The 21045-nt window shown below is 53.6% G+C and overlaps 13 protein-coding genes across 13 annotated transcripts; 9 read left to right on the top strand and 4 right to left on the bottom strand.

The window, feature by feature from the left end:
* Positions 1 to 98: 98 nt before the first annotated feature.
* On the top strand, positions 99 to 730 carry SAICODRAFT_36615 (uncharacterized protein; the record flags this gene model as incomplete). Its single annotated transcript, XM_019168516.1, has 2 exons — positions 99 to 386; positions 440 to 730. 2 exons carry the CDS (start codon positions 99 to 101, stop codon positions 728 to 730), a joined length of 579 nt encoding a protein of 192 aa, XP_019022379.1.
* A 199-nt stretch (positions 731 to 929) lies between these two features.
* On the bottom strand, positions 930 to 2102 carry SAICODRAFT_60415 (uncharacterized protein; the record flags this gene model as incomplete). The annotated part of the gene is made up of 1 exon (XM_019169762.1): positions 930 to 2102. One exon carries the CDS (start codon positions 2100 to 2102, stop codon positions 930 to 932), a length of 1173 nt encoding a protein of 390 aa, XP_019022380.1.
* A 396-nt stretch (positions 2103 to 2498) lies between these two features.
* On the bottom strand, positions 2499 to 3359 carry SAICODRAFT_44750 (protoheme IX farnesyltransferase; the record flags this gene model as incomplete). The annotated part of the gene is made up of 1 exon (XM_019168790.1): positions 2499 to 3359. A coding segment is annotated over one exon (861 nt), but the record flags the coding sequence as incomplete, so codon positions are not given.
* Positions 3360 to 3847: 488 nt separating this feature from the next.
* Positions 3848 to 6215, top strand: SAICODRAFT_20975 (uncharacterized protein). Its single transcript, XM_019166359.1, has one exon. The coding sequence runs from the start codon at positions 3852 to 3854 to the stop codon at positions 6030 to 6032; it is 2181 nt and encodes a 726-aa protein (XP_019022382.1). The 5' UTR covers positions 3848 to 3851; the 3' UTR covers positions 6033 to 6215.
* A 936-nt stretch (positions 6216 to 7151) lies between these two features.
* SAICODRAFT_31464 (uncharacterized protein) lies at positions 7152 to 8342 on the top strand. The gene is made up of 2 exons (XM_019167918.1): positions 7152 to 7385; positions 7450 to 8342. Exons 1-2 carry the CDS (start codon positions 7287 to 7289, stop codon positions 8182 to 8184), a joined length of 834 nt encoding a protein of 277 aa, XP_019022383.1. The 5' UTR covers positions 7152 to 7286; the 3' UTR covers positions 8185 to 8342.
* A 221-nt stretch (positions 8343 to 8563) lies between these two features.
* SAICODRAFT_60180 (26S proteasome regulatory complex, non-ATPase subcomplex, Rpn2/Psmd1 subunit) lies at positions 8564 to 11463 on the top strand (the record flags this gene model as incomplete). Its single annotated transcript, XM_019169739.1, has 2 exons — positions 8564 to 8873; positions 8942 to 11463. 2 exons carry the CDS (start codon positions 8564 to 8566, stop codon positions 11461 to 11463), a joined length of 2832 nt encoding a protein of 943 aa, XP_019022384.1.
* A 248-nt stretch (positions 11464 to 11711) lies between these two features.
* SAICODRAFT_31466 (WD40 repeat-like protein) lies at positions 11712 to 12781 on the top strand. Its single transcript, XM_019167919.1, has one exon. It carries the CDS (start codon positions 11725 to 11727, stop codon positions 12769 to 12771), a length of 1047 nt encoding a protein of 348 aa, XP_019022385.1. The 5' UTR covers positions 11712 to 11724; the 3' UTR covers positions 12772 to 12781.
* A 316-nt stretch (positions 12782 to 13097) lies between these two features.
* On the top strand, positions 13098 to 14181 carry SAICODRAFT_159746 (uncharacterized protein). Its single transcript, XM_019165588.1, has one exon. The coding sequence runs from the start codon at positions 13128 to 13130 to the stop codon at positions 14127 to 14129; it is 1002 nt and encodes a 333-aa protein (XP_019022386.1). The 5' UTR covers positions 13098 to 13127; the 3' UTR covers positions 14130 to 14181.
* SAICODRAFT_95940 (Nucleotidylyl transferase) lies at positions 14122 to 15297 on the bottom strand. The gene has a single exon (XM_019172018.1). The coding sequence runs from the start codon at positions 15249 to 15251 to the stop codon at positions 14235 to 14237; it is 1017 nt and encodes a 338-aa protein (XP_019022387.1). The 5' UTR covers positions 15252 to 15297; the 3' UTR covers positions 14122 to 14234.
* A 36-nt stretch (positions 15298 to 15333) lies between these two features.
* SAICODRAFT_31468 (WD40 repeat-like protein) lies at positions 15334 to 16689 on the top strand. The gene is made up of 3 exons (XM_019167920.1): positions 15334 to 15879; positions 15940 to 16178; positions 16236 to 16689. Exons 1-3 carry the CDS (start codon positions 15427 to 15429, stop codon positions 16681 to 16683), a joined length of 1140 nt encoding a protein of 379 aa, XP_019022388.1. The 5' UTR covers positions 15334 to 15426; the 3' UTR covers positions 16684 to 16689.
* Positions 16690 to 16866: 177 nt separating this feature from the next.
* Positions 16867 to 17977, top strand: SAICODRAFT_31469 (uncharacterized protein). The gene is made up of 2 exons (XM_019167921.1): positions 16867 to 17256; positions 17313 to 17977. The coding sequence occupies exons 1-2, from the start codon at positions 16937 to 16939 to the stop codon at positions 17932 to 17934; spliced, it is 942 nt and encodes a 313-aa protein (XP_019022389.1). The 5' UTR covers positions 16867 to 16936; the 3' UTR covers positions 17935 to 17977.
* A 228-nt stretch (positions 17978 to 18205) lies between these two features.
* Positions 18206 to 19284, top strand: SAICODRAFT_20983 (uncharacterized protein; the record flags this gene model as incomplete). Its single annotated transcript, XM_019166361.1, has 2 exons — positions 18206 to 18496; positions 18551 to 19284. The coding sequence occupies 2 exons, from the start codon at positions 18206 to 18208 to the stop codon at positions 19145 to 19147; spliced, it is 888 nt and encodes a 295-aa protein (XP_019022390.1). The 3' UTR covers positions 19148 to 19284.
* Positions 19182 to 20821, bottom strand: SAICODRAFT_83772 (GroES-like protein). The gene is made up of 3 exons (XM_019171337.1): positions 20358 to 20821; positions 19919 to 20310; positions 19182 to 19865 (listed from the first exon to the last, which is right to left on the bottom strand). The coding sequence occupies exons 1-3, from the start codon at positions 20473 to 20475 to the stop codon at positions 19266 to 19268; spliced, it is 1110 nt and encodes a 369-aa protein (XP_019022391.1). The 5' UTR covers positions 20476 to 20821; the 3' UTR covers positions 19182 to 19265.
* Positions 20822 to 21045: the final 224 nt, after the last annotated feature.

The following is a 21045-nucleotide window of genomic DNA, read 5'->3' on the forward strand; positions in this document are numbered from 1 at the left end:
GCCGTGACGTCTTTCATCATGCTCTGCAAGGCGCCGACCCCAGAAAATCCTACGAAGGCGAAAACAAAGCACGAAACGCAAATAATAAAGGAATCATCATGGGTGGAGCAGCATCAAAACAAGCACGGAACGTCGGATCAAAGACCCTTCAATACCCCAAACGCAGCCCACCTGCACCGGGCGGTTTGAACAGCGTCGTCCACGAACCCAAAGTCCACGGCGCCGCAGAGGCAGCGGCGGTAAGGCCGGCACAAGACACGATCTCGAGAACGAAAGATCAGAGAATCAGAGATGATGGACAGGATCCGCACTTCCTGGCGAAACTGAGGCAGTTGGGAGCTGTGGATGTTAACGCGCTGAGTCCGCATAAGCCTCTGCCCGAGAAGGTACCAAGAGTCTCTCAATAAAACAGAAGCAGTGTTCTGATCTCTTAGCACAGGTTTCTCTCTCGAGAAGTATTCTCCAAAACCGTTCCAAGATTCACGACGCCGCGACAGCCGATCACGAAGACTACGGACGACAACACACAACGACAGACATCCACACGATCCGGGATATTCTCGAGATGCGGAAGAGAGGAAGTCAAGCTGAGAAGATCGCGAAGGAGTTTGGCGTCGAGGTTGGGGTAGTGGAGAAGGTGCTGGGTGGGAGAGTCAATGTGCCGACGCATGTGAGCCCGCCTGAGAAGAAGACTGGGAGGATTCAGACGGCGTGGGTTGAGAGCGTGTAACGTCGAGTGAGAGGCTTACGGAAAGACAGGGGCGTGTAAGCTATAGACTTTGAAGGCTGAATTGTGCGAAGGGGCTTCATTCATCAGCTTATAACGGAAGGTTTTGTACCAAATCCTCGAGGCTTCTGAAGGAGATCCTGGCATATTCATGTATGATAACCTTGCTCCATGGCCAGAGAACTGCACAATGCGTATCACTTTACTTCCCCTTCTTCGCCTCCTTCTTTTCAGCAACTTTCTCAGCCTTTTCCGCCTTCTTCTTCTCCAGGGTACTCCTAACCTCCAAGGCCTTTACTTCTTTCTCCGTAACCTCCCACAACGCCGTTGCAAACCCCCTATCCTCAACCTCCTTCCTCTGCGCCTTTTTCTCTCTACACTCACCAAACAACTTCCCTCCCTCACCTTGTAAGACTTCGGGTGACATGGCGCAGTGTAGAACAGGCTGTGCACCGCCAAGTGGAGTTTTGAGGATGAAAGCCCAGAAGAGCCAGGTAAGGAGGTAAATGAGGAGACCGAACAGTGAACCGAATGTCAGGAAGCGGCGGGTTAAGGATGTCCGGATAAGGCCGGGGTCTACCATCATCACCCTGACCTTATTTGGGTTCTTATCGGGTCGTTCATAAACGTCACACCGACGTTGGAGTTCAGCGCCATATGTCATGAGCGCCAGTTTCGAGGCCCCATACACGCGCCATGGACGGGAAGATGGATACCCCCGTTTTTGGAAATCGAAATCGGCGAGGTCGAGGTCGGCGAGGACGTAGGCCGCGCAGGTCAGGAGGATGACGCGGACGTCGCGGTCGGCGGGTTGGGCTCGAAGAGCGGGGGAGAGAATGTTGAGGAGGTGCGTGTGGGCGAGGTAGTTCACACCCCATTGTTCTTCGACACCGTCTCGGGTGACACGTCGTTCCTTGAAGGGTGGGGTAGCGACTCCGGCTGCGCAGATGACCATGTCGAGTCTCCGTACGGGTGCGTTGTCAATCCATTTTGTCGCGAACTTTCGAACGGAGGAGAGGTCCGCCAAGTCACACGCCTCGGCATAGATGAGTTGATTATCCGTCCGTGCCCGTAGATCAGTGATATAGTCAACCGTAAACTCATCCGACAAGGAACGTACGAGCAACACGATCTGCGCACCTCTCCTCGCCAGATCCTCGACCACCGCCGCTCCTATACCGGAAGTCCCTCCGGTTACCATCACCACCTTTCCGTGCATGTTTCGTTCCCAGGTGTTTGTGCTTCCGGCAAAGTACTTTCTAGCGAGAAAAGCGGCGCCGGCGTAGATACCATAACTTCGGATATAAGACCAAGGGCCTTGGAGGTAAACAGACAAGGGTTCATCGAGGACATACTGAACCCAAGGAACAGGCATTGTGATACTATGTGATGGGGTAGATGGTTGTGGTTCGAGGAAGTGTTGCCGAGGAAACGTGTACGTGGCTCGAGCTCGTGTAACGTAGACACGGCCCAAGTTCCGCTTCCGAGAGCAAAAGTTGGGTGGTTAACGTGAACATTAAACAGTTTGAGAATCATACGAGATGAACAAATAGTTTCTATTGGGAAACAATACCATATGCTGACCAGCCTTATCCAAGAAGCTTCAAACGCCGTACCCATGCCCATGACATGTAATGATCCGAAACAAATAAACAAATGCCATCAATGCCTTCAACGTACAAAACTGCATCTCCACCCAGTTCTACGCCTCCGTCTTTACAACGGCCTGCTGTACATCCTCCAAAACCTTAATATCGTCCCCGTACCACCCAATCAACTCCCAAAGCCAATCCCACAACCCAACCTTATGCACCATCGCCAAACCCAGCAACAGCGGTAAATGCCAGATACTCGCAAAGAACAACTTCCGCGCTCTCTTATCATCCCTCCACTTCCAGAATTTGTAGCTTTCGGCGATGAGCCAGCCGTTGACGAGCGTAGAGTCGATGAGGAAGAATGGGTCGCAGACGGAGGTCAGGGAGAGGGCCCAGGAGAGGGGAAGGCAGAGGAGGGAGTAGCGGAGGGCGACGCGGGCGTTTAGGGCTGGGTCGGTGACGGAAGTCATGCGGTAGCCGGCACGAGCGTACTCGCTCCGTAAATTCCAGGCCAGAGCGTTAAAGTGCGGGAATTGCCACGCAAACAGCAACCCAGCCAACGCCCAACCACCTGGATGAGCGAACGTCGGGTCAAGCGCTGCCCAGCCCATAAGAGGAGGAAGCGCGCCGACGAGAGCTCCAACCCAGGTGTTTGCGATCGAGATGCGCTTCATAGGTGTGTAGACCCCAGCGTACAAAACAATATTCGCCAATCCCAACCCCGCAACCGTCATATTCGTCCCAAGCGTCAACAACCCCACCCCCGTAACCCCCGCCGCCGTCGCGAACGCCAACGCTTGATTCGGCAACACAGCACCCCTTACCAACGGCCGATTCCGAGTCCGTGTCATCTGTGCATCGAATGGTGGTTCGATAAGCATGTTGAATGCGTTAGCGGAGGCGGAGCAGAGGGTTGTTCCGATTGTGAGGGACAGGAGGGCTGGGAGGGTTGAGGCGGGAAAGGGAGCGATTGCGTAGGCGGACATTGTTGTTAGGACTACGAGCATTGTCAGGCGGGGTTTTGAGAGTTCGAGGAAGGGTTTGTAGGAGAGTGGTGGGGCTGGTGTTAGGTTTGTGAAATGTGGATTTGAAGGGTTTGATGAAGATGGTGATGGCGGTGTTGATATAGACTCCTCTTTGAGTGACGCCGCTGTTGACTGCAGTCGTAATGATTTCGACGCTGTTGGCGACGACGATAGTAGTTGATTCGACGTAAACACCGATCCCCTCATCATCTGCTGCGAAAAGAACGTCTCCACAGTCCTCCCCGAAGCCGTTACCCCTCCCACCCTTGCACGCGTATGTATCGAGCGGCGCAGCGAGACTCTACACGACTGACATATCGTCGATTGCCGTAGAAAGGATCGCATCCTGGATCGTCTACAGGTATTTTTTATGCCTCGTCGTCGATATCTCCAGATTTTGGTGCAGCGCTGACGGGGCTCAGCCACGGGACGAGCGTGGCTGGTGAGGGATGCTGTCATGCCTGTCTACGTTACATCGAACCTCTCCCGCCTGACAAAGATTCGATGGACGACGATGAATTCGCCTTCGACGACGATATCGACCTCGACGAACTCCAGAAAGTCGAAGATGCCGCCATCGTCACATTAACACAACAGCCCGCCGCACGAGGGCGGATCGAAGTTCCGGGTACCGACCTGGGATCAGCGGCGGGATACCATTTGAGTTACGGCCAAGCACGGGTCGCACAGCTGAGGAGGGATGGATCGGATTTACGGAGGAGTACGACGGGAGAATCGATGGGGCAAGAGCTTGGGATAGGTGGTGCGCCACCGAGACGGTCGACGTCGGATTTATCTGCTATTGCACCCCAGCAAGGAGTACCACCACGGTGGCAGCAGCCTCGGTCATACTCGAGTAACCTATCTACGGTGGGGCAGGTCCCCTCTCCAGCAGCACTTCCATCACCACCTCCCCTCCCTCAACTACCAACAACTACCAAGACCACGAACCCCATCCCCACCAACCCCAGCGACCTTGTCAAGGAACTAGAAGCCCTCCGCGCGCAGAACTCCTCCCTCCAATCCTCTCTCGCAACCTCAACGACCCTCCTCTCCTCCCACGCCGGCCAAATATCCCTCCTCCGCTCCAACTTATCCCGCCTCTCCACCTCCCACTCCGCTGCCCTGATATCGGCGAAACAGGAGGTGCGGGAAGCGGAAGAGAGCGCGAGGAGGGAGTTGGAAAGTTTGAAGGGGGAGTTGGAGAGGGAGAGGGTTGAGAAGGGATTTTTGGAGAGGGAGGTTAGGGAGGTTGGGGAGATGAGTAAGGAGTTGAGGGCGAAACTGGCTGCTGGTGGGGCGAGTGCAGAAACACCGAGAAAGAAGACGAACGGCGATGCGGGTGGGTGGGTTGGACAGAGGGAGTTTGAGGGGAATGATGACCAGATCATTCGACGCAAACGGAGACGAACGACGTCTGCCAATCAACCCCATGACGCTCCAGTACCCGAGACCGACGAAAGCGAGGCACCAATCGTGGTTGTCCCTGCTGTCAAAGCCGAAGAACACGACCGCCTCGATTTCATCCACGAACTCATCGCATACACCCCTCCCTTCGCCTCCTCAACCTCCTATATTGCACTCTCTACTTGCACCCTCCCTAAGTCATCTCTTCCAATCTCAACCTCCCTCACGCATCAAATCCTGATTGACTCGTCCGTCCTCACCGCGGAGTCATTACCAAAGCGAGTTTTGGAAGTCCTGTTGGATATGGCAAATAAAATCGAACAAGAACAGATGTGGCCAGCATTGGTACACCTCTTCTTCTTAGCAGAATGGACGATGATATGTCATCCCCATATCGAAACCCTGAGGGAGACGTTGGAGGGTTGGTTAGCGTTCACGAAACGCGTTATTGCGCAAGAAATGATTCCACGGATTCAGTCTACAGATCTCGACGCCGAGACGGACCCAGCAGAAGGGGCACTGGAAAGTGTAGATGCTGCATGGCAGGTATTGGAGACACTGCTATTTGTCGTCGGCGCAGCCGGTTCCAAAGAAGAGGACACCATAAGGAAAATCTGGGGAACGCTCGGCTTGGAATGGACACTAATGTCCCTCCACCCGAAACAACGCTCCGCTGTAACCTCGGCAGCTCTTCGGACCTTGCACCGCTCAATAACCCCGACCTCGCTCGGACCACTCCTCCCACCATCCATCGATTCAAACACGAGCGATGAAACAGAACGGGCAAAGGAGCGAACTTATTTGTTTGACGCGCTGACGAAATATCTCATCCGTCCCCAAACCTCGCTCACGCTCAAATGCCTCGTCATCGACGTCCTCGCCCGCAACCACTCCCTCCATTCCTCTACCCTCCAACCTCGGACGGAGAAAATGCTCATCCCCCGCCTCATCCGTTGCATAACCTCCACCGTCACCTTCGCCTACAACCGCCCCTCCGCCCCGTCCCCACCCCTCACCACCCTCCTGCGCTCCTCCGTCCGTCTCCTCCGCTCCATCGCACCCGTCGATAAACCAGAACAATTACTACAGGAAATAGTGAGTGCGGGGACGGGGACGTTCCAGGCGTTCGTGGTGGGCATGACGAGGGTTGCGTTTGATGAGTGGGAGGGCGAGGAAGAAGGGTGGGGGGATGATGTTGCGGAGTTTGCGAGGGAGGTTTTGGAATGTGGGGTTAGTCCGGAGGAGGGGGATCAGATTTATGAGGTGATGTATACTTAGATGATCAGGGATAGCATGCTTTCGAGGTGTGGTTGAGGGTAGATGGTCATTGGCAATTGGGCTACGGTTACGGCGTTATATTCTTCTCCATGTTGCATAGAGGCTTCATCTATCCAGATAAGGGCGTGTGCTCCTCAATTCACGTCAGGCAACCCCGAGCCGGCATTGATATTACAGACGGAGTCTCTAACCAACATCGTCATCACAGGGATTCGTGCTCCACCTCCCAAAAGGGTTGCCGCCATTGCACGAGTCTCAAGTTACAAGTAAACCAGAGCAAATATCGACAAGGAACATTGAGAAGAGCATGCCCACTCGGGGTTTCCCACGACCTCAGCAACTGACGTCGAGCTTCGAGCAAAAATGTCTGAACTTCCGCGGGTCGCCTTCCTAACCCACTCAAACCATACAAGACGTAAAAGAAGACCCCAAACGTCACAAAATGTAGTAGAAATCATCACCTTCCATACACTCGATAACCCCTCCTTATCGCACCCGCTGCACGCCTGCCCCCGCACCCCCAACGCACATGACGCTCATCTGCGCCTGTCGGCCGCGCTGCCGTGAACCTTCTCAGTCACCCCCCCCCCCCCGATCTGGCAGGACCTGACCTGGATCCCCGCAAATCAATAAGCCGGGCTGTTTATATTTGATCTGATTCGCCCGCCCTCATACCTGCTGGTACGTACTCGCAATTGATCCTTAAAGAGGAGAGGAGTTGGGTTGGCTATGGCTACAGTTTCGCTAATGCCTCACGCAGCTACAGCTACAGCTACAGCTAGGGCTGTCCCGGCTGATCAGTATTCGCTTTGTGAGTTACTCATTGCGCTCAAGGCTCCTAAGAGTTCGGGAGGTAGGGGTGGAGTTGGAGTTGGTGTTGCGGATTGTTCGAGGAGTGCGTCGGGGAGTGTCACGCCTCTTCGGTATTCCAAGGCTACAGCACTTGCTATGAGCAGATCAGCCTCGAACATGGCTGCACACGATCAGGTGGACGACAAGGCCCGTGATCCTAGAGGGATTTTACCGCCGGAGTTGATAGAACCGATTTTTGAGTATTTGGATACGCAGTCGCTCTACGCTTGTGCGTTGACTTGTCGCGCCTTCCACGTCGTTGCTTCTCCCCTTTTATGGCGGGCACCGAGTGTGAAGATACCCCCGAAATGGTTCGCGTTTCTCGAGAGGTTGGACCATGGAGTTTGGAGGAAAGAGAAATGGGGCGAGCGAGTTAGGTGTTTGGATTTGGGGGTAAATGGGATGTTTCATGTCATTAATGACGAATTGGTTGAGCGGTTGCTTCGGAAGTGTACGAGACTTGACACTTTTGTTGCGAGGGTTGCGGATGGGTATAAAGTTGCAAGTTGTTCCCTATCTCTCTGACGCTTGGTAAGTGTTGGGCTAATTGGTGGTGTGTTGATAGATCCCACCACACTTCCTCCTCCTCCTCCCCCCAACCCTCCGCTCCCTAACGCTCAATTTCTCCCGCAGCGGCAAGTTTTCCGACGCACACTTGATTCGAATGTTGACGCAACTCCCGAACCTCCGTGTGCTGGGGCTGTTACATTCGACATTCACTGATCTGGTGCTGAAATACATTCCAGCAGAAGGGTTGGTGGAACTGGATTTGTCGGGCGCGGGAGGGTTGAGCAGGCGGGGCATGGAGTCTTTGATGGCACGATGTACGAAGGCTGAAGTGGTCAAGTTGAATGATATGGGGGTCGTCATCGACTGGAGCGTGCTCGCGGCCCTGGCGTCCGGGGTCGCTGGGACTACTGGGAAGTGGTACGTACCTCCCAGGCAGACGAGCAGATTGAGGGTGTTGGAGTGCATGAACTACATCCCATTCACGCACTTAATCGACGAAGAGCTCATCTCTCTCGCTCGCTTCTGCTCCCGTCTCGAACGCGTTGATTTTCGTAATCACACCCGGGTTGGTGACGCTTCGATCATCGCTCTACTCAAGACTAACCCCAATATTATATACGTGGGGTGTTCGACTAAGGCTGAGGGATTGGCAGCAGCGGGACCGGTGCCGGAGGGAGGTGGGAGGGGCATTAGTGGGAGGTTGAAGGGGATGTTGGAGTTTAGTGGGGTTGAGGTTCAGTGTGCGGTTGGGATGAGTGGGGGGATGTATGGGTTTGCTGGACCAAGGTAGGGTAGGGAGGTTGGGAGGGGAATGAGAGTTCTGGATGTAGCAGGAGGGCAGGATGAATGGATTGGATGTGAAGGTGGATTCGCAATGGGACGTGGGAGTGGGTAAGGAGCATTACGATACCAATACAATATCTTCAGGGCAGGTTCTCAATTCGAAGTATACAAATGTTACAAGGGAGCAAGCATGGGTTCGTGTATCTACCTGGGTGAACTCCGTCATCGTCCTGGGGTTGCTGCGTTACGTACTCGAAGTCGAAGCGCGGCTCGACGACGAAGCAAGCAGAAGAAGGACAACGAAGGGCAATTGCACTCAGACGAAGACCCTCAACCATCCAAGGCAAAGCAGAATTATACCCTTAACAACATACCGCACAGCCGCAATGCCCGGCCCAACCTCCGCATCCGCCCTCCTCGCCCTCCTCGACGAACCCGAACAAGACCTCCAAGCCCATGCCCTAACCCGCCTCAACGACCTCGTTGATATCTTCTGGGCCGAAATCGCTGATTCGGTCTCGAAGATTGAGGTTCTGTATGAAGATGAACGGTTTGGACAGAGAGAATTGGCGGCGTTGGTGGCGAGTAAGGTTTATTTCCATTTGGGGGAGTATGAGGAGAGTATGGCTTTTGCGCTTGGTGCGAAGGAGTGGTTTGATTTGGAGAGTGGGAGTGAGTATGTTGAGACTATTATCTGTATGTTGTTCCCGTCAATCGCAATTGCGGTGTACATTTGAGTGAAGGTCTAATGTTTTGGGTGACAGCTAAATGCATTGACACCTATATCGACTTGTCCGTCAAGAGAGACGATGATCCAGCAAGTATCGGAACCGCAAAGATCGACCCCAGATTGCAGGATGTCGTGGAGCGTATGTTCCGCCGCTGTCTCGACTCGGGAGAGTACAAACAAGGTCTCGGCATCGCCCTCGAATCTCGCCGACTAGACGCAATCGAGCACTTCATTACCGCCACATCAACCACGGAAGATCTGAAAGCGTATGTTTTGAGCGCGTCGATGACCCTCGTCCAGAGTGTGACATTCAGGAATAAGGTGTTGAAATTGTTGGTGGATTTGTATTTGAAGGAGGGAAAGGGCGCCGAGCCGGATTATTTCAATGTTGGGAAGTGCGTGGTGTATTTGAACGACAACAAGATCGCGTTTGAGGTTTTGAGAGAGTTGGTCGCGAAGGGTGATGAGAAGCATCTCTTGACTGCGTATCAGATTGCTTTCGATTTCGATGCGTCCGCTACCCAAGATTTCTTGCAGAAGGTCTCTGCGGCGCTTCCGACGGACGATGAGAAGAACAAGGAAGTCTACGATCGTATTCGGAAGATTTTGTTGGGCGAGGAGAGTATTCCGCTTTTCCTCGAGTTCTTGTACCGCAACAACAAGACCGATATCCAGATTCTCAACAAGACCAAGGATACACTGGAAGCCCGCAACTCAATTTTCCACTCTGCGGTTACGTTTGCGAATGCATTCATGCATTCTGGTACCACCGCTGACGGATTCTTCCGCTCTAACCTCGATTGGTTGGCCAAGGCCACGAACTGGTCCAAGTTCTCTGCGACGGCGGCACTTGGAGTCATTCACAAGGGTCACTTGAGTCAGGCGATGACTTTGTTGCAGCCCTACTTGCCTCAGGACGGAGTTTCCACGTCTCCCTACTCTGAGGGTGGATCCTTGTTTGCGCTCGGTTTGATTCATGCAAACCACGGTGCTGGTGTTTTGGATTACCTTCGTACGCAGTTCAAGGCTACGCAGGATGAGACCATCCAGCACGGTGCCGCCCTCGGTCTCGGTGTCGCTGGTATGGCGACCGGCAATGAAGATATCTATGAGGAGTTGAAGAATGTGTTGTTCGGTGACTCGGCGGTCGCTGGTGAGGCGACTGGGTTGGCTATGGGATTGGTCATGCTGGGAACGGGACACGAGAGAGCGTTGGAGGAGATGTTGCAATATGCCCACGAGACGCAGCACGAGAAGATCATTCGTGGGTTGGCGGTGGGTATGGCTTTGTTGCAGTACGCGCGTGAGGAGAGTGCGGATGGGTTGATTGCGCAGTTGACCGGAGACGCTTCGCCGATTTTGAGGTATGGTGGTATCTGGACGATTGCGTTGGCTTACGCTGGAACGGGGAACAACAAGGCGATCCGGCAGTTGTTGCATTTCGCGGTGAGTGATGTGAATGACGACGTCAGGCGTGTTGCTGTCATGGCGCTTGGATTTATTCTGTTCCGGAATCCGGGTGCGGTGCCACGTTTGGTGGAGTTGTTGAGTGAGTCGTATAACCCGCATGTCCGATACGGCGCTTCCCTCGCTCTTGGTATCTCTTGTGCTGGAACTGGGATGCCTGAGGCGATCAAGTTGTTGGAGCCGATGATTAAGGACCCTACGGATTTCGTGAGGCAGGGTGCGCTTATTTCTATGGCGATGATTTTGATGCAGCATAATGATCAGACGAATCCGAAGGTTACGGAGGTTCGGGCACAGTTTGCTAAGACGATTGGGGAGAGGCATGAGGATGCCATGGCCAAGTTCGGTGCGGCGTTGGCGCAGGGTATCATTGACGCCGGAGGCCGGAACGTCACGATTGGGTTGCAGAGCCCGAGTGGTAGCTTGAACTTGCAAGGTATTGTCGGTATGGCCCTCTTCACTCAGTTCTGGTACTGGTTCCCTACTGCCCACTTCTTGTCGCTTGCGTTCACTCCTACGGCTGTCATTGGCTTGAACAAGGACCTCAAGGTCCCCAAGTTCGAGTTCGTGTCGAATGCTAAGCCTAGTACCTTTGCTTACCCTCCTGAGGAGAAGGCTAAGGAGGAAAAGAAGGACGAGAAGATGGCTACGGTTGAGTTGAGTACCACCGCCAAGACAAAGGCTAGGGCTAGGGCGAAGAAGGAGAAGGAGGGTGATAGTATGGAGTTGGATGAGCAGGATGTCAAAGTTGAGGAGGACAAGATGGAGACCGACGAGACTGAGAAGAAGGACGATAAGAAGGAGAAGAAGGAGAAGGAGCCTTCATCTGAGGCTAAGGAGAACATGACCCGTGTTGTGCCAGCTCAGTTGAAGTATGTTACTTTTCTGGAGAGTGCACGGTATGTTCCTGTTAAGCAGGACTTGACGGGCGGTGTAGTGATGATGTTGAATAAGAAGCCTGAGGAGCCGGAGGAGTTGGTCGAGATGAAGGCGAGGACTGAGGCGGCTAGTGCGCCTGCTGATCAGGCCGAGGAGGAAGAGGCGCCTATGCCTGAAGCGTTTGAGTATCCTTTCCCGGCGGATGATTAGAGGGTGCTGTCAGTGAGGGAGTCAAAGAGGAAACGAGAAAGAGGAAGAGTACGATATAGTTTATGATTGCATTAAACACAAGTTTCTACTACTATCATCCCGTATGCATTTTCAACCGAGTTTGTGACCCTAGGTCTCACTCGCTCTCCCGCATTCGCCTCGCTCTCAGATCACGTGCCGTATCTTCATTACCGCAGCTTCGAAAAGTCGGGAACGATGAGTACTCCTCACAAACAAATACCCATTCACGGATATCCCACAATGGTTGGCCCATCCTACGCTCCGATCAAGACAGAATCAGAGGTCTTTTCCCTCTCCCTCCACCCAACCGAGGACCTGATCACCATCGCTCAATTGACAGGACATGTCGCATGTTACCGCTACACCGACGACGGCGCGGCGCCTGTTGAGGTCTGGAAGGCTAAGCGACATAAGAAATCGTCAAGGGGAGTTCAGTTCACGGACGACGGTTTGCACTTGGTGTCGGTTGGGCGGGACAGGGTCATCAAGAAGGCAGCTACAGAGACTGGAAGGGTTGTGGCAAAGATGACTGACGCGCATGATGATGCGATCAATGCGTTGACGATTATGTCTGAGACATTGATTGCTACTGGGGATGACTCTGGCTGTGTAAAGTTCTGGGATGAGAGGAAGCCGGGGAAGGCTGTGAGGGAGTATGTGCATCATTTCGATTATATCTCGTCATTGCAGCCATTGGATGCGAAGGTCCTTGTTGCGACCAGTGGGGATGCGTCACTTTCTGTGTTGGACATACGGAAGGGCGCTTTTGTTGCGCAGAGTGAGGATCAAGAGGATGATCTCACATCTTGTGCGCTTGTCAAGAATGGGAAGAAGTTAGTTGTGGGACAGGCGGAGGGTGTGTGTACACTGTTTAACGTGATGAAGGATAATTCGCAGTGGGGGGATCATGTCGACCGTATCCCTGGACATCCTGGGTCTGTTGACACCATGATTGCTGTCGACCAAGACCGTGTGGTAACAGGTTGTTCAGACGGCATTGTCCGCATCCTCAACATCCAGCCGAATAAGTTCAACGGTGTGTTGGGTGCTCATGATGAGGGCATGGGTGTCGAGTGCTTGGATCTGATGAGAGGTGGGGAGTGGGTTGCGTCTGGTGGTGGAAGCGAGGTGTTGTTTCATAGGATTAATGCGGATGAGGAGGATGAGGAGAAGAGGGATAGGAGTCATGACAGTGATAGTGATGATGAGCCGCGGAAGAAGAAGAAGGGGAAGAAGATGAAGGATACGGCGAAGCCGAAGAATGCGTTCTTTGCGGGGTTGGACTAGGAGTGGGGTGTGATGATCTTGATTAGTTCAGGAAGCGACGATTCAGAGCTGTGGAAGTTTGGCCATTCAAGGAAGGTCATTCAAGAAAGCTCACAAAGTTCTTAAGCTTCTTCGTAAAGTCACGATGTAAATCTTCTGTCTAATTCAATCCCACATAAACCGTGGGAACCAATAAGCAGCAGCCGTGAACAGCGGAGAAGCAACTGAGACTACGCAAAAGTCAATACATCTTTGAAGGGTAGGGTCAACTGTTGTAGCAGCATGGGTAGTCGTCATGAGTATGATGACATGCTGCTGCACCTCAGTCGCGATCGCAGCGGTCCCCTACCGCGGGAACTTGCATTTGTACGACTGGTATGACGCTCAACCTCTCCTCACCACCAACAACCCTAAGCAACATGGCACGTAAAAAACTGTCAAAGCGAAGGTCATCGGGGAGTTTGGTTCCTCGTGCAAAGCCTAGGCCTCCGCCTTCCACCTCGGAGAAGCCTGCCGAGCTTGGCGAAGGCAAGGTTCCTGGGTATGGAGTTGCGCCAAAGTCCCCACCGCTGACAGACCCTGCGGAGAAGGTGACAGTTGAGGCTGGTACAGTCGGTGGGGAGAGTAGGAAGAGGATAGAGGAGGATGTTGATACTACCTCCTCGGGGTCGTCTGCGTCTACCGATGAGAGTGAGGACGAGGATGGGAAGAGCCAGGAAGATATTGGTAGTGAATCTCTCGATAAGGTCGGGGTTGTCCCGAAGGCGCAGTGGGTGTTAGGCGACATTAAGGTAGACCCTGTTGAGGAATGCAACGACGATGATGACGATGAGAATGAAGAAGAAGAGGAGGACTGGACTCAGGAAGGGGAAGCGGAAGCAAAGAACACACTCGCTTCTCGCCTTGGACCAACTCCTGACTGCTCTTCATCCGGAGATGAGGCCGGGGTCAAGCAGAAGTCTGGAGTTACGAAGGAAGATCCTGTGGAGGTGGATGACGATGATGACGATGACGATGACGAAGACATGAGCAGTGATGAGCAATTGGAAGGAGAAGAAGCAAAAGCACCTGCCCAGAGTCCCCTTGCTTCTCGTCTTGGACCGACACCTCCTCAGCACTCGCCCCTGCACTCCCCCATCGCTAACGACTCCGATTCGTCTTCTTCTCCATCGTCCTCCACCCTCGAACACGAAAACGAACAAGAAGCTCAATGGAACACTTGGGATACTGCCCTTCGTCCCCGTCATCATGCTGGCCGTGGAATCGGGAAGGGGAGGCTCATCGGAGCATGGACCAACTGCCGCGTTCCGAAGGAGAAGTGGACGCCTGGCGTGAGGCAGTGGGTTGAGAGAAAGGTTGCTCAAGGAAAGATGGAGTGACGTGAGTCGTGTGCAACAGTGGGATCGTCGGATTTCTATGTCTAAGCTAAGCTGTCGTGGGTATCTTGTCTTCTTATAACGAATAATACCCTTCATACCCTCCTTCTAACTCAAATTTTCTCTCTCAAGGAGAGTCCTTCTGATCTCCGTACTACTCATTTTCCCTTCCCATCCACTTTCTTCCCCACTTGCGATGCCTTTCGGTGTTACAACGTCGATTACGAAGATCTCCAATTCTTTCATGTTCCTCTTTCTCCTCTCCTCGTTAACCGATTTTCCACCAGAAATGGTTTCTCTGCTGACGACGAGAGCTTCAATTCCCGCATCCGTAATGGTGGGTCCGAATGGGTCCTGGATTTCCACGACCTCAACCTCGACCTCCTTTCCCCTCCTCACCTTCTCCAAGAAGCTTTTCACGCCCGCGATTCGTACGTCAACACTCTCCATGAATTCCGCATACGCCTTTTTGGTAAGGAGGGAGGGTGCGGTGACACCGCATATGATCTTGGTGGAGGCGAGGAACGCGGTGAGGGTAAGGAGAATCTTATGGCCGGGGTGGAGGTGGTCGAAGGTCCCGCCTACCGCAACGGATCCAAAGTTACCCTTCTTCTCCTCCTCCTCCGGTACGGGTTCGGGGCCTGCGGCGGATGAGGGCCGTGTACTCTCCGGTGTAGGGTCGGGGGAGCCTTCGCGGGGGAGGATGAGAGTTGGTAATGCGGCGCTTCCTCCCTTCTCCCGATACTTTCTGAGGAACTCTTCCAAGAGCTCTTCTTCACCTTGTGGTACACAGACGCATTCCCACTCTTCCTCCACCACTCTCTCCCCGTCGAGCAAGATGGTAAAGTCCTGGTTCTCGGTGCGCCCTGCAGACGTAAGCTCTCGGGAGTCGCTAATCCGTACACACTCAATATAGATGAGTGAAATCAACCTCTGTACCGGCACGAATAGCGCTGCACGATTTGAGGATGTGAATGAGGGGTGAGAGAGGACGATTGTAAGATGGCCGCTCCCATTCGTTGCGCGGAGCGCTGCGTCGATCGTCGGGTAAAAAGCTGTGGGATCACGGAAGGTAGCATCGGTGAGGCGAATCAGCAGTAAGTTGGAGATATATAAACTGGCCATGATGATGTCAGTTTGTAGGAAGTGTTTGACTTCTCCCAGCCCCGGACTCCACGGCTGCAGGTCGCCGCGGCGTCTCCAACGACATCATATATACGAATTACACGCTCCGTCAAGACCCTCGAAATTTCCCATCTTTAATTGCGACTGAAGAGCACAACAACAGCACTTGATCACAATGTCCGACTTGTCCCACCGCAAATCCCTATCCGGCGCCTTCGCCAGCACCCTAAAGCCCCCACCCCCACCCCACCCCTCAACCCACGGCACCTGCCACCACCCCACCCCCTTCCAAACCTACGCTCTCTCCTGGTCCGCCTACCCCTCCCTCCACGGCCCCTCCATCGCCGTTGGCTCCACAAGCGAAGCCTTCGATAACAAGTTACGGCTGTTGAGCACGGTTGAGGTTGATAAGGAGGAGAGAGGAGGTGGAGGGGTGGATTTGGTTGTGCATGGGGAGATTGAGGTTGGGTATCCGCTGACGAAGTGTATGTGGCAGCCTGTTGATGGGGGGATGGGGAGTGTGGAGGTGCTTGCGGGGACGAGTGATGCGTTGAGGTTGTGGGAGGTGTGCGAGGCTGAGCCGGGGAATAAGAAGGGTGGGTTGAAGTCGAAGGCTGTGCTGTATAACGTACGTATATGTGAAGTGAGGGTTGGAGTTAGTAGATGCTGATTGTTTGTGATGACACAGAAGAAGATCGAGCATGCGGCGCCGTTGACGAGTATGGATTGGTGTACTCTGAATCCGGTGAATATTATCACGAGTAGTGTGGATACGACGTGCACCCTTTGGGATTTAAACACAGGACAAGCAAAGACGCAACTGATCGCGCACGATAAGGAGGTGTTTGATCTACAATACGTCGCGGGAAGCACAGACGTGTTCGCGAGTGTTGGCGCGGATGGGTCGGTCAGGATGTTCGATCTACGGTACACCTTTTTGATGAGTTGCCTTTCAAAAATTGCCTGCTGACAGAAAGTGTACAGTGCATTGGACCACTCAACAATTATCTACGAATCACCCTCCTCAACCCCGACACCACTACTCCGCCTTTCTGCCTGCACGCGGGACGCGAACCTCCTCGCAACATTTCACCTCGACTCACCCACAATCCACATCCTCGACGTACGATCACCAGGCGCGTCAGCGATCGACCTCACTGCCCACGACTCAACCGTAAACTGCGTCCAATGGGCTCCCGGCTCTCGAAACGTCCTAGCCTCCGGCGGCGAAGACGGGCAAGTCCTCGTATGGGATCTCAAAGCACTGAGCGGTGCAGCAGGGGGAGATAAGGAGAGGGATTCGACACGGGTGTTGAGGGAGCCGTTGTTAAGTTGGACGGGAGAGGGTGAGGTTAATAATTTGGGGTGGAGTGCGGCTGGGGAGTGGGTGGGTGTTGCGTGGGGGAAGTGCGTGCAGGGGTTGAAGGTGTAAGACGTGAATATAACTATAGATGCGGAGAGGAAAATATACCCGTTATTTCTGTTTGCAGTGTATCGAAGGAATTGGAGGAGGATGGAGGAGGATGGAGGAGCGGCCGCGGGTGTGCGATCGACGTCACTGTTGCGCGCGCGTACAGCGGAGACGAACGCAACCGGACGGAATCTTAAATAAGACGAACCCCAACATCAATTGCGGTTGATCCACCATACCAACTGATCTGAAACTCCAATTGAAGCTCAATAACATGAAGAACTACACAGCTGATATCTTCCTACACACCAAAACCGGCCTCGGCGAAGGTATCTTCTACCGTCACGCCGACGACACCCTCCACTTCCTTGACATCAAGAACAAACTCATCTACCGCGTCTCCGCCGCCGAAGGCGAGAAATCCCTTCGGTACATGACGTTGCAGGATAATGTTGGGGTGTTTGGGGAGATCGAGGGGGAGGATGGGGTGTATATTGTGGGTGCGAAGAGTGGAGTTGCGAAGGTTGATGAGGAGACGGGCAAGATGGAGTATTTGGCGAGGTATTATGAGGAGGGGAGTGAGGATGCGGAGAAGTATGTACTATTTCTTGGCCTTTCCCTGGATATGGGTTGCTGATCTGGTGGTACAGGCTTCGATCTAATGACGGCTGCATCGACCCCGCTGGACGACTGTTTGTGGGTACCATGGCTGACTTTCCGTATGAGGAGGAATCACCCAAAGGCCATTTCTTCCGGTATGACCCGACGACAAAGGCATTGACCAAAGTTTTCGCACCCGTACAGATCCCGAACGGGATGGGATTTAGTCCGGATATGAAGACGTTTTACTTCACGGAAAGTCCCGAGAAGGCCATCTACGAATTCGACTATGATTCCGCGACGGGTGAGGTCTCCAACAAGCGGGTATTCGTCAAAATCGATGAAGGTGATGACATCGTCCCTGACGGTGCATGCATCGATACCGATGGCAATGTCTGGTCTGCACTCCATGGTGGCGCGAAGGTCGTGTGTCATTCGCCTGGAGGCGTACGCATCGCGGAAGTCTCTACGCCGGCAAAGTTCCCCACGTGTCCATGCTTCGGTGGGAAGGGGATGGATACGCTGTTTATCACGAGTGCGGATGAGGCATTGGAGACGGAGGAGGAGAAGAAGCAGTTTGGGGAGGGGAGTGGGAGTGTGATGAGGTGTAAGGTCGCGGCGAAGGGGTTGAGTAAGTTTAAGTTTGCGACGAAGAAGGAGGCGACGTCGTAGGGCGAGTTTGGAGAGGGAGCAATTGCAAAAGGACGAGATGAATGAGTTGGCCGTAAGTTTAGAGAAGAGATATAACCCGTCTGTACCAGCTGCAACGAGCTCTTTTTCATTCATCATTGAACGAATTGCAAGGCGAACCCCATTCTCGCAAGGTCAAGTTGGCCAGATCTTCCCACGGGTACCGGCGGTGCGTGTCGTGATTTCTCAGTGCACGGACGACCCAACTGCCTACTCAAACAGTCTGGAAGCAATCAACCCAGTTCAAAAAAGAATGGCATTCAACTCCAAGAAGTCACCAGCTGGCCATACCATCATCATCCCCTTCCCTCTGGAAGAGTACCTCCACCTAGCGCTCTCCACGCACAACTACAAACTCCTCCAACCGCCCAACTTCTTTCCCGAAGTATTCCGCCGTGCCCCTACGATCCGGTATATCTCTCTCTATCAAGGCCGAAAATGCATGGAAGCAATTGGGAAGACGGGCTTGGAGAAGTCGAAGGTGATGGATGTGCCCCTTATCTGGGTGAAGTGGTTTAAGGGGTTAGTTGAGGATTCGAATAAGGTGCGTGAGTAGTGTGGGTGGTATAGTGGTAGAGAGGGCTTATTGGGTGCTTAGAGACGAGAAACGTTGACCGAGTACTTCGGCACGGCGACAGTGGTGTACAATCCGGCACATGAACCGGAGCCAGAGTCCCAGCTGGAGCAGAACGAAACACTCGTCGACCGACCAAACCCTCCGGATATGTGTCAGCGACTTTCAAAGCGAGATATGGACGCATCTATTCCGATTACCATCGCTCCCCTCACCATCAATACCACCTCAGCCCGCGCTTCCATCGCTTCCCTCGCCTCCTCCTCCTCTACCACCTCTCAATCCCCCTCAAGACCAAAACTCCGAAAATCCGATCCCAAACTTGCAATGAAGAAGAAAGCATCATCCTCATTACTACTGAAACACGCGAATAACCTCGACCTCGACCTCGCGGACGTTGAACGTGAACTCGAATCACTCTTCGGTGATACACCTCTTGCCTCCCGGACCAGTCCCACCAGCCCTACCAGTACTATATCCACGACTACAAACTCGGCGAATACGTCTTTTAGTGATGGAGGATGGAGTACCAGGGCGACTACACCGATGGGGCATGTCAGTGGGGGTGTGAGGGTATCTGTTCCGAGAGCGGAGGAGTGGGCGGAGCTAAGTTTCTTCTAAGCTTGGTTGAAGCAGATCGAGAAGCATACAATAGAACCGCAAGAATATCACTGCATACCCATTGCACTTAGTCATACCATACATCACTATATACAGCCGGAACATATCACACACACACTCACTTGCTGAAATCTACCACCATCCTCCCCTCAATTTCCCCCTTCCTCATCTTCTCAAAAACCCCCTGTACCCCATCCAACCCAACACTCTCAACCCTCGTCTTCACCAGCCCCCTCCCCGCGATCTCCAACGCCTCAATCGCATCCTGCCTCGTACCGACCGCGCTCCCCTTGACGTTGAGATCCTTGAGGATGATGTTACGGGCATCGAGGGTGATCGGAGCTGGTCCACCGGGGATTCCGACACAGACGAGTTGGCCGCCGATCCGGAGGAGGTCGGGGGCTGAGGCGTAGGATTTGGGAGAGGCGTTGACGACAACGACGGCGTGGGCGCCTTCGCCATCCGTCAAGTCCTGAACACGCTTGGGTAACTCGTCACCGGCCTCCGCGAAGTCGATGAAGGCTTCAGCGCCCAAGGACTCACACAACTGACGCTTCGAGCCAGCGTCGATGGCGATGACGCGGTAACCGAGGGCATGGGCGTATTGGATCCCGAGATGTCCGAGGCCGCCGCCGGCGCCGGGGATGGCGACCCAAGATGAATGCGCAAGGTTGAGGATCTTCAACGCCTTGTACACAGTAACACCCGCACAAAGAAGCTGTGAGTCGATATTAGCATGCGTTCTCACAAGAGCTGATGCCAATCACTCACCGGCGCTGCCAAACTCCCATCCAGGTCCTTCATAACGGGTGTACAATACCTCGCATCCGTTACGACATACTCCTGGAACGTCCCCGGACATCCCATGGGTCCGGAACACCCACTCGCCTTTTGACCTCCACAGAAGGCATCACGTCCACTCAAACAATGCGCACAACTCAAACACGCACTCGCGATCCATTTTATTCCCACTCTCTGCCCCAACATCTTGTCCGAAACGGAGGAGTGCGCGGCGAGGATGGTGCCGACACCTTCGTGACCGCCGACTTGACCGTCGGTCATGGGCCACCAGGGCCATTCGCCGAGCATGAGGTGGAGGTCTGAGTGGCATACGCCGGAGTAGTCGAGTTTGACGAGGACTTCGTTGGGGCCGGGTGTCGGGACTGTATGAAACGTCAACGATGATCTTTCATCCAAATCCAGTTCATACCTTGCTGATCAACGACGTCGATCTTGCATTCGCCAATTTTAGAGTAGACGGCGGCACGGGCTGTCTTGGGAATCTCTGCGCCCTCGGCGACTTGGATGTTAGAGTCGGCAGCAGGCATGGTTATTTGGCAATTGAAATGGATTATGTTAGAGAACCTTGAGGGTGAGCAAGTCTCGGCCTTTTAAACAAAGAGCAAAAGAGGGCGTGAGCCGTGCGACTTGTCCACATGATCACTTGTTTTGGTGGCCATTACCCAGCTGGTCGTGGAGTTGCTCAATCAAGCTTCATCACCGAACCTCCACTTTCCGTCTCGAACAGCTTGATCAGGTGTCCAGAAATGTTGCGTGATACAGCGGGGGTACTTATTTGCAGCGGTTCGTGAAGGTGCAGTTGTGCGGGGTTCCGTCCGCCTGCCGAGGTTGCAGGTGTGATGACCGTGGGGGATTCGTGAATGTTGATCATGGAGCGTCCTTTTGATTGCGTTGCCATAACTTCATTATCATGCCATACCAGCTAAGCCGAATTCCGAATCTAAACTCCCAGTGAACACCAATCTCGTAACATCAATCATTTCCACCGCTCGAGCTACCCTTCTCATGCATGTCGATACTTCCTCCTACCATTAAGGTTCATGTCGCCCTTCCTACACTCTTCCCATTAAATCTCGTCACGACTCGCCATATGCACC

Source organism: Saitoella complicata (assembly GCF_001661265.1).
Source record: "Saitoella complicata NRRL Y-17804 unplaced genomic scaffold SAICOscaffold_21, whole genome shotgun sequence".
In the NCBI taxonomy this organism is placed as follows: domain Eukaryota; kingdom Fungi; phylum Ascomycota; class Saitoellomycetes; order Saitoellales; family Saitoellaceae; genus Saitoella; species Saitoella complicata.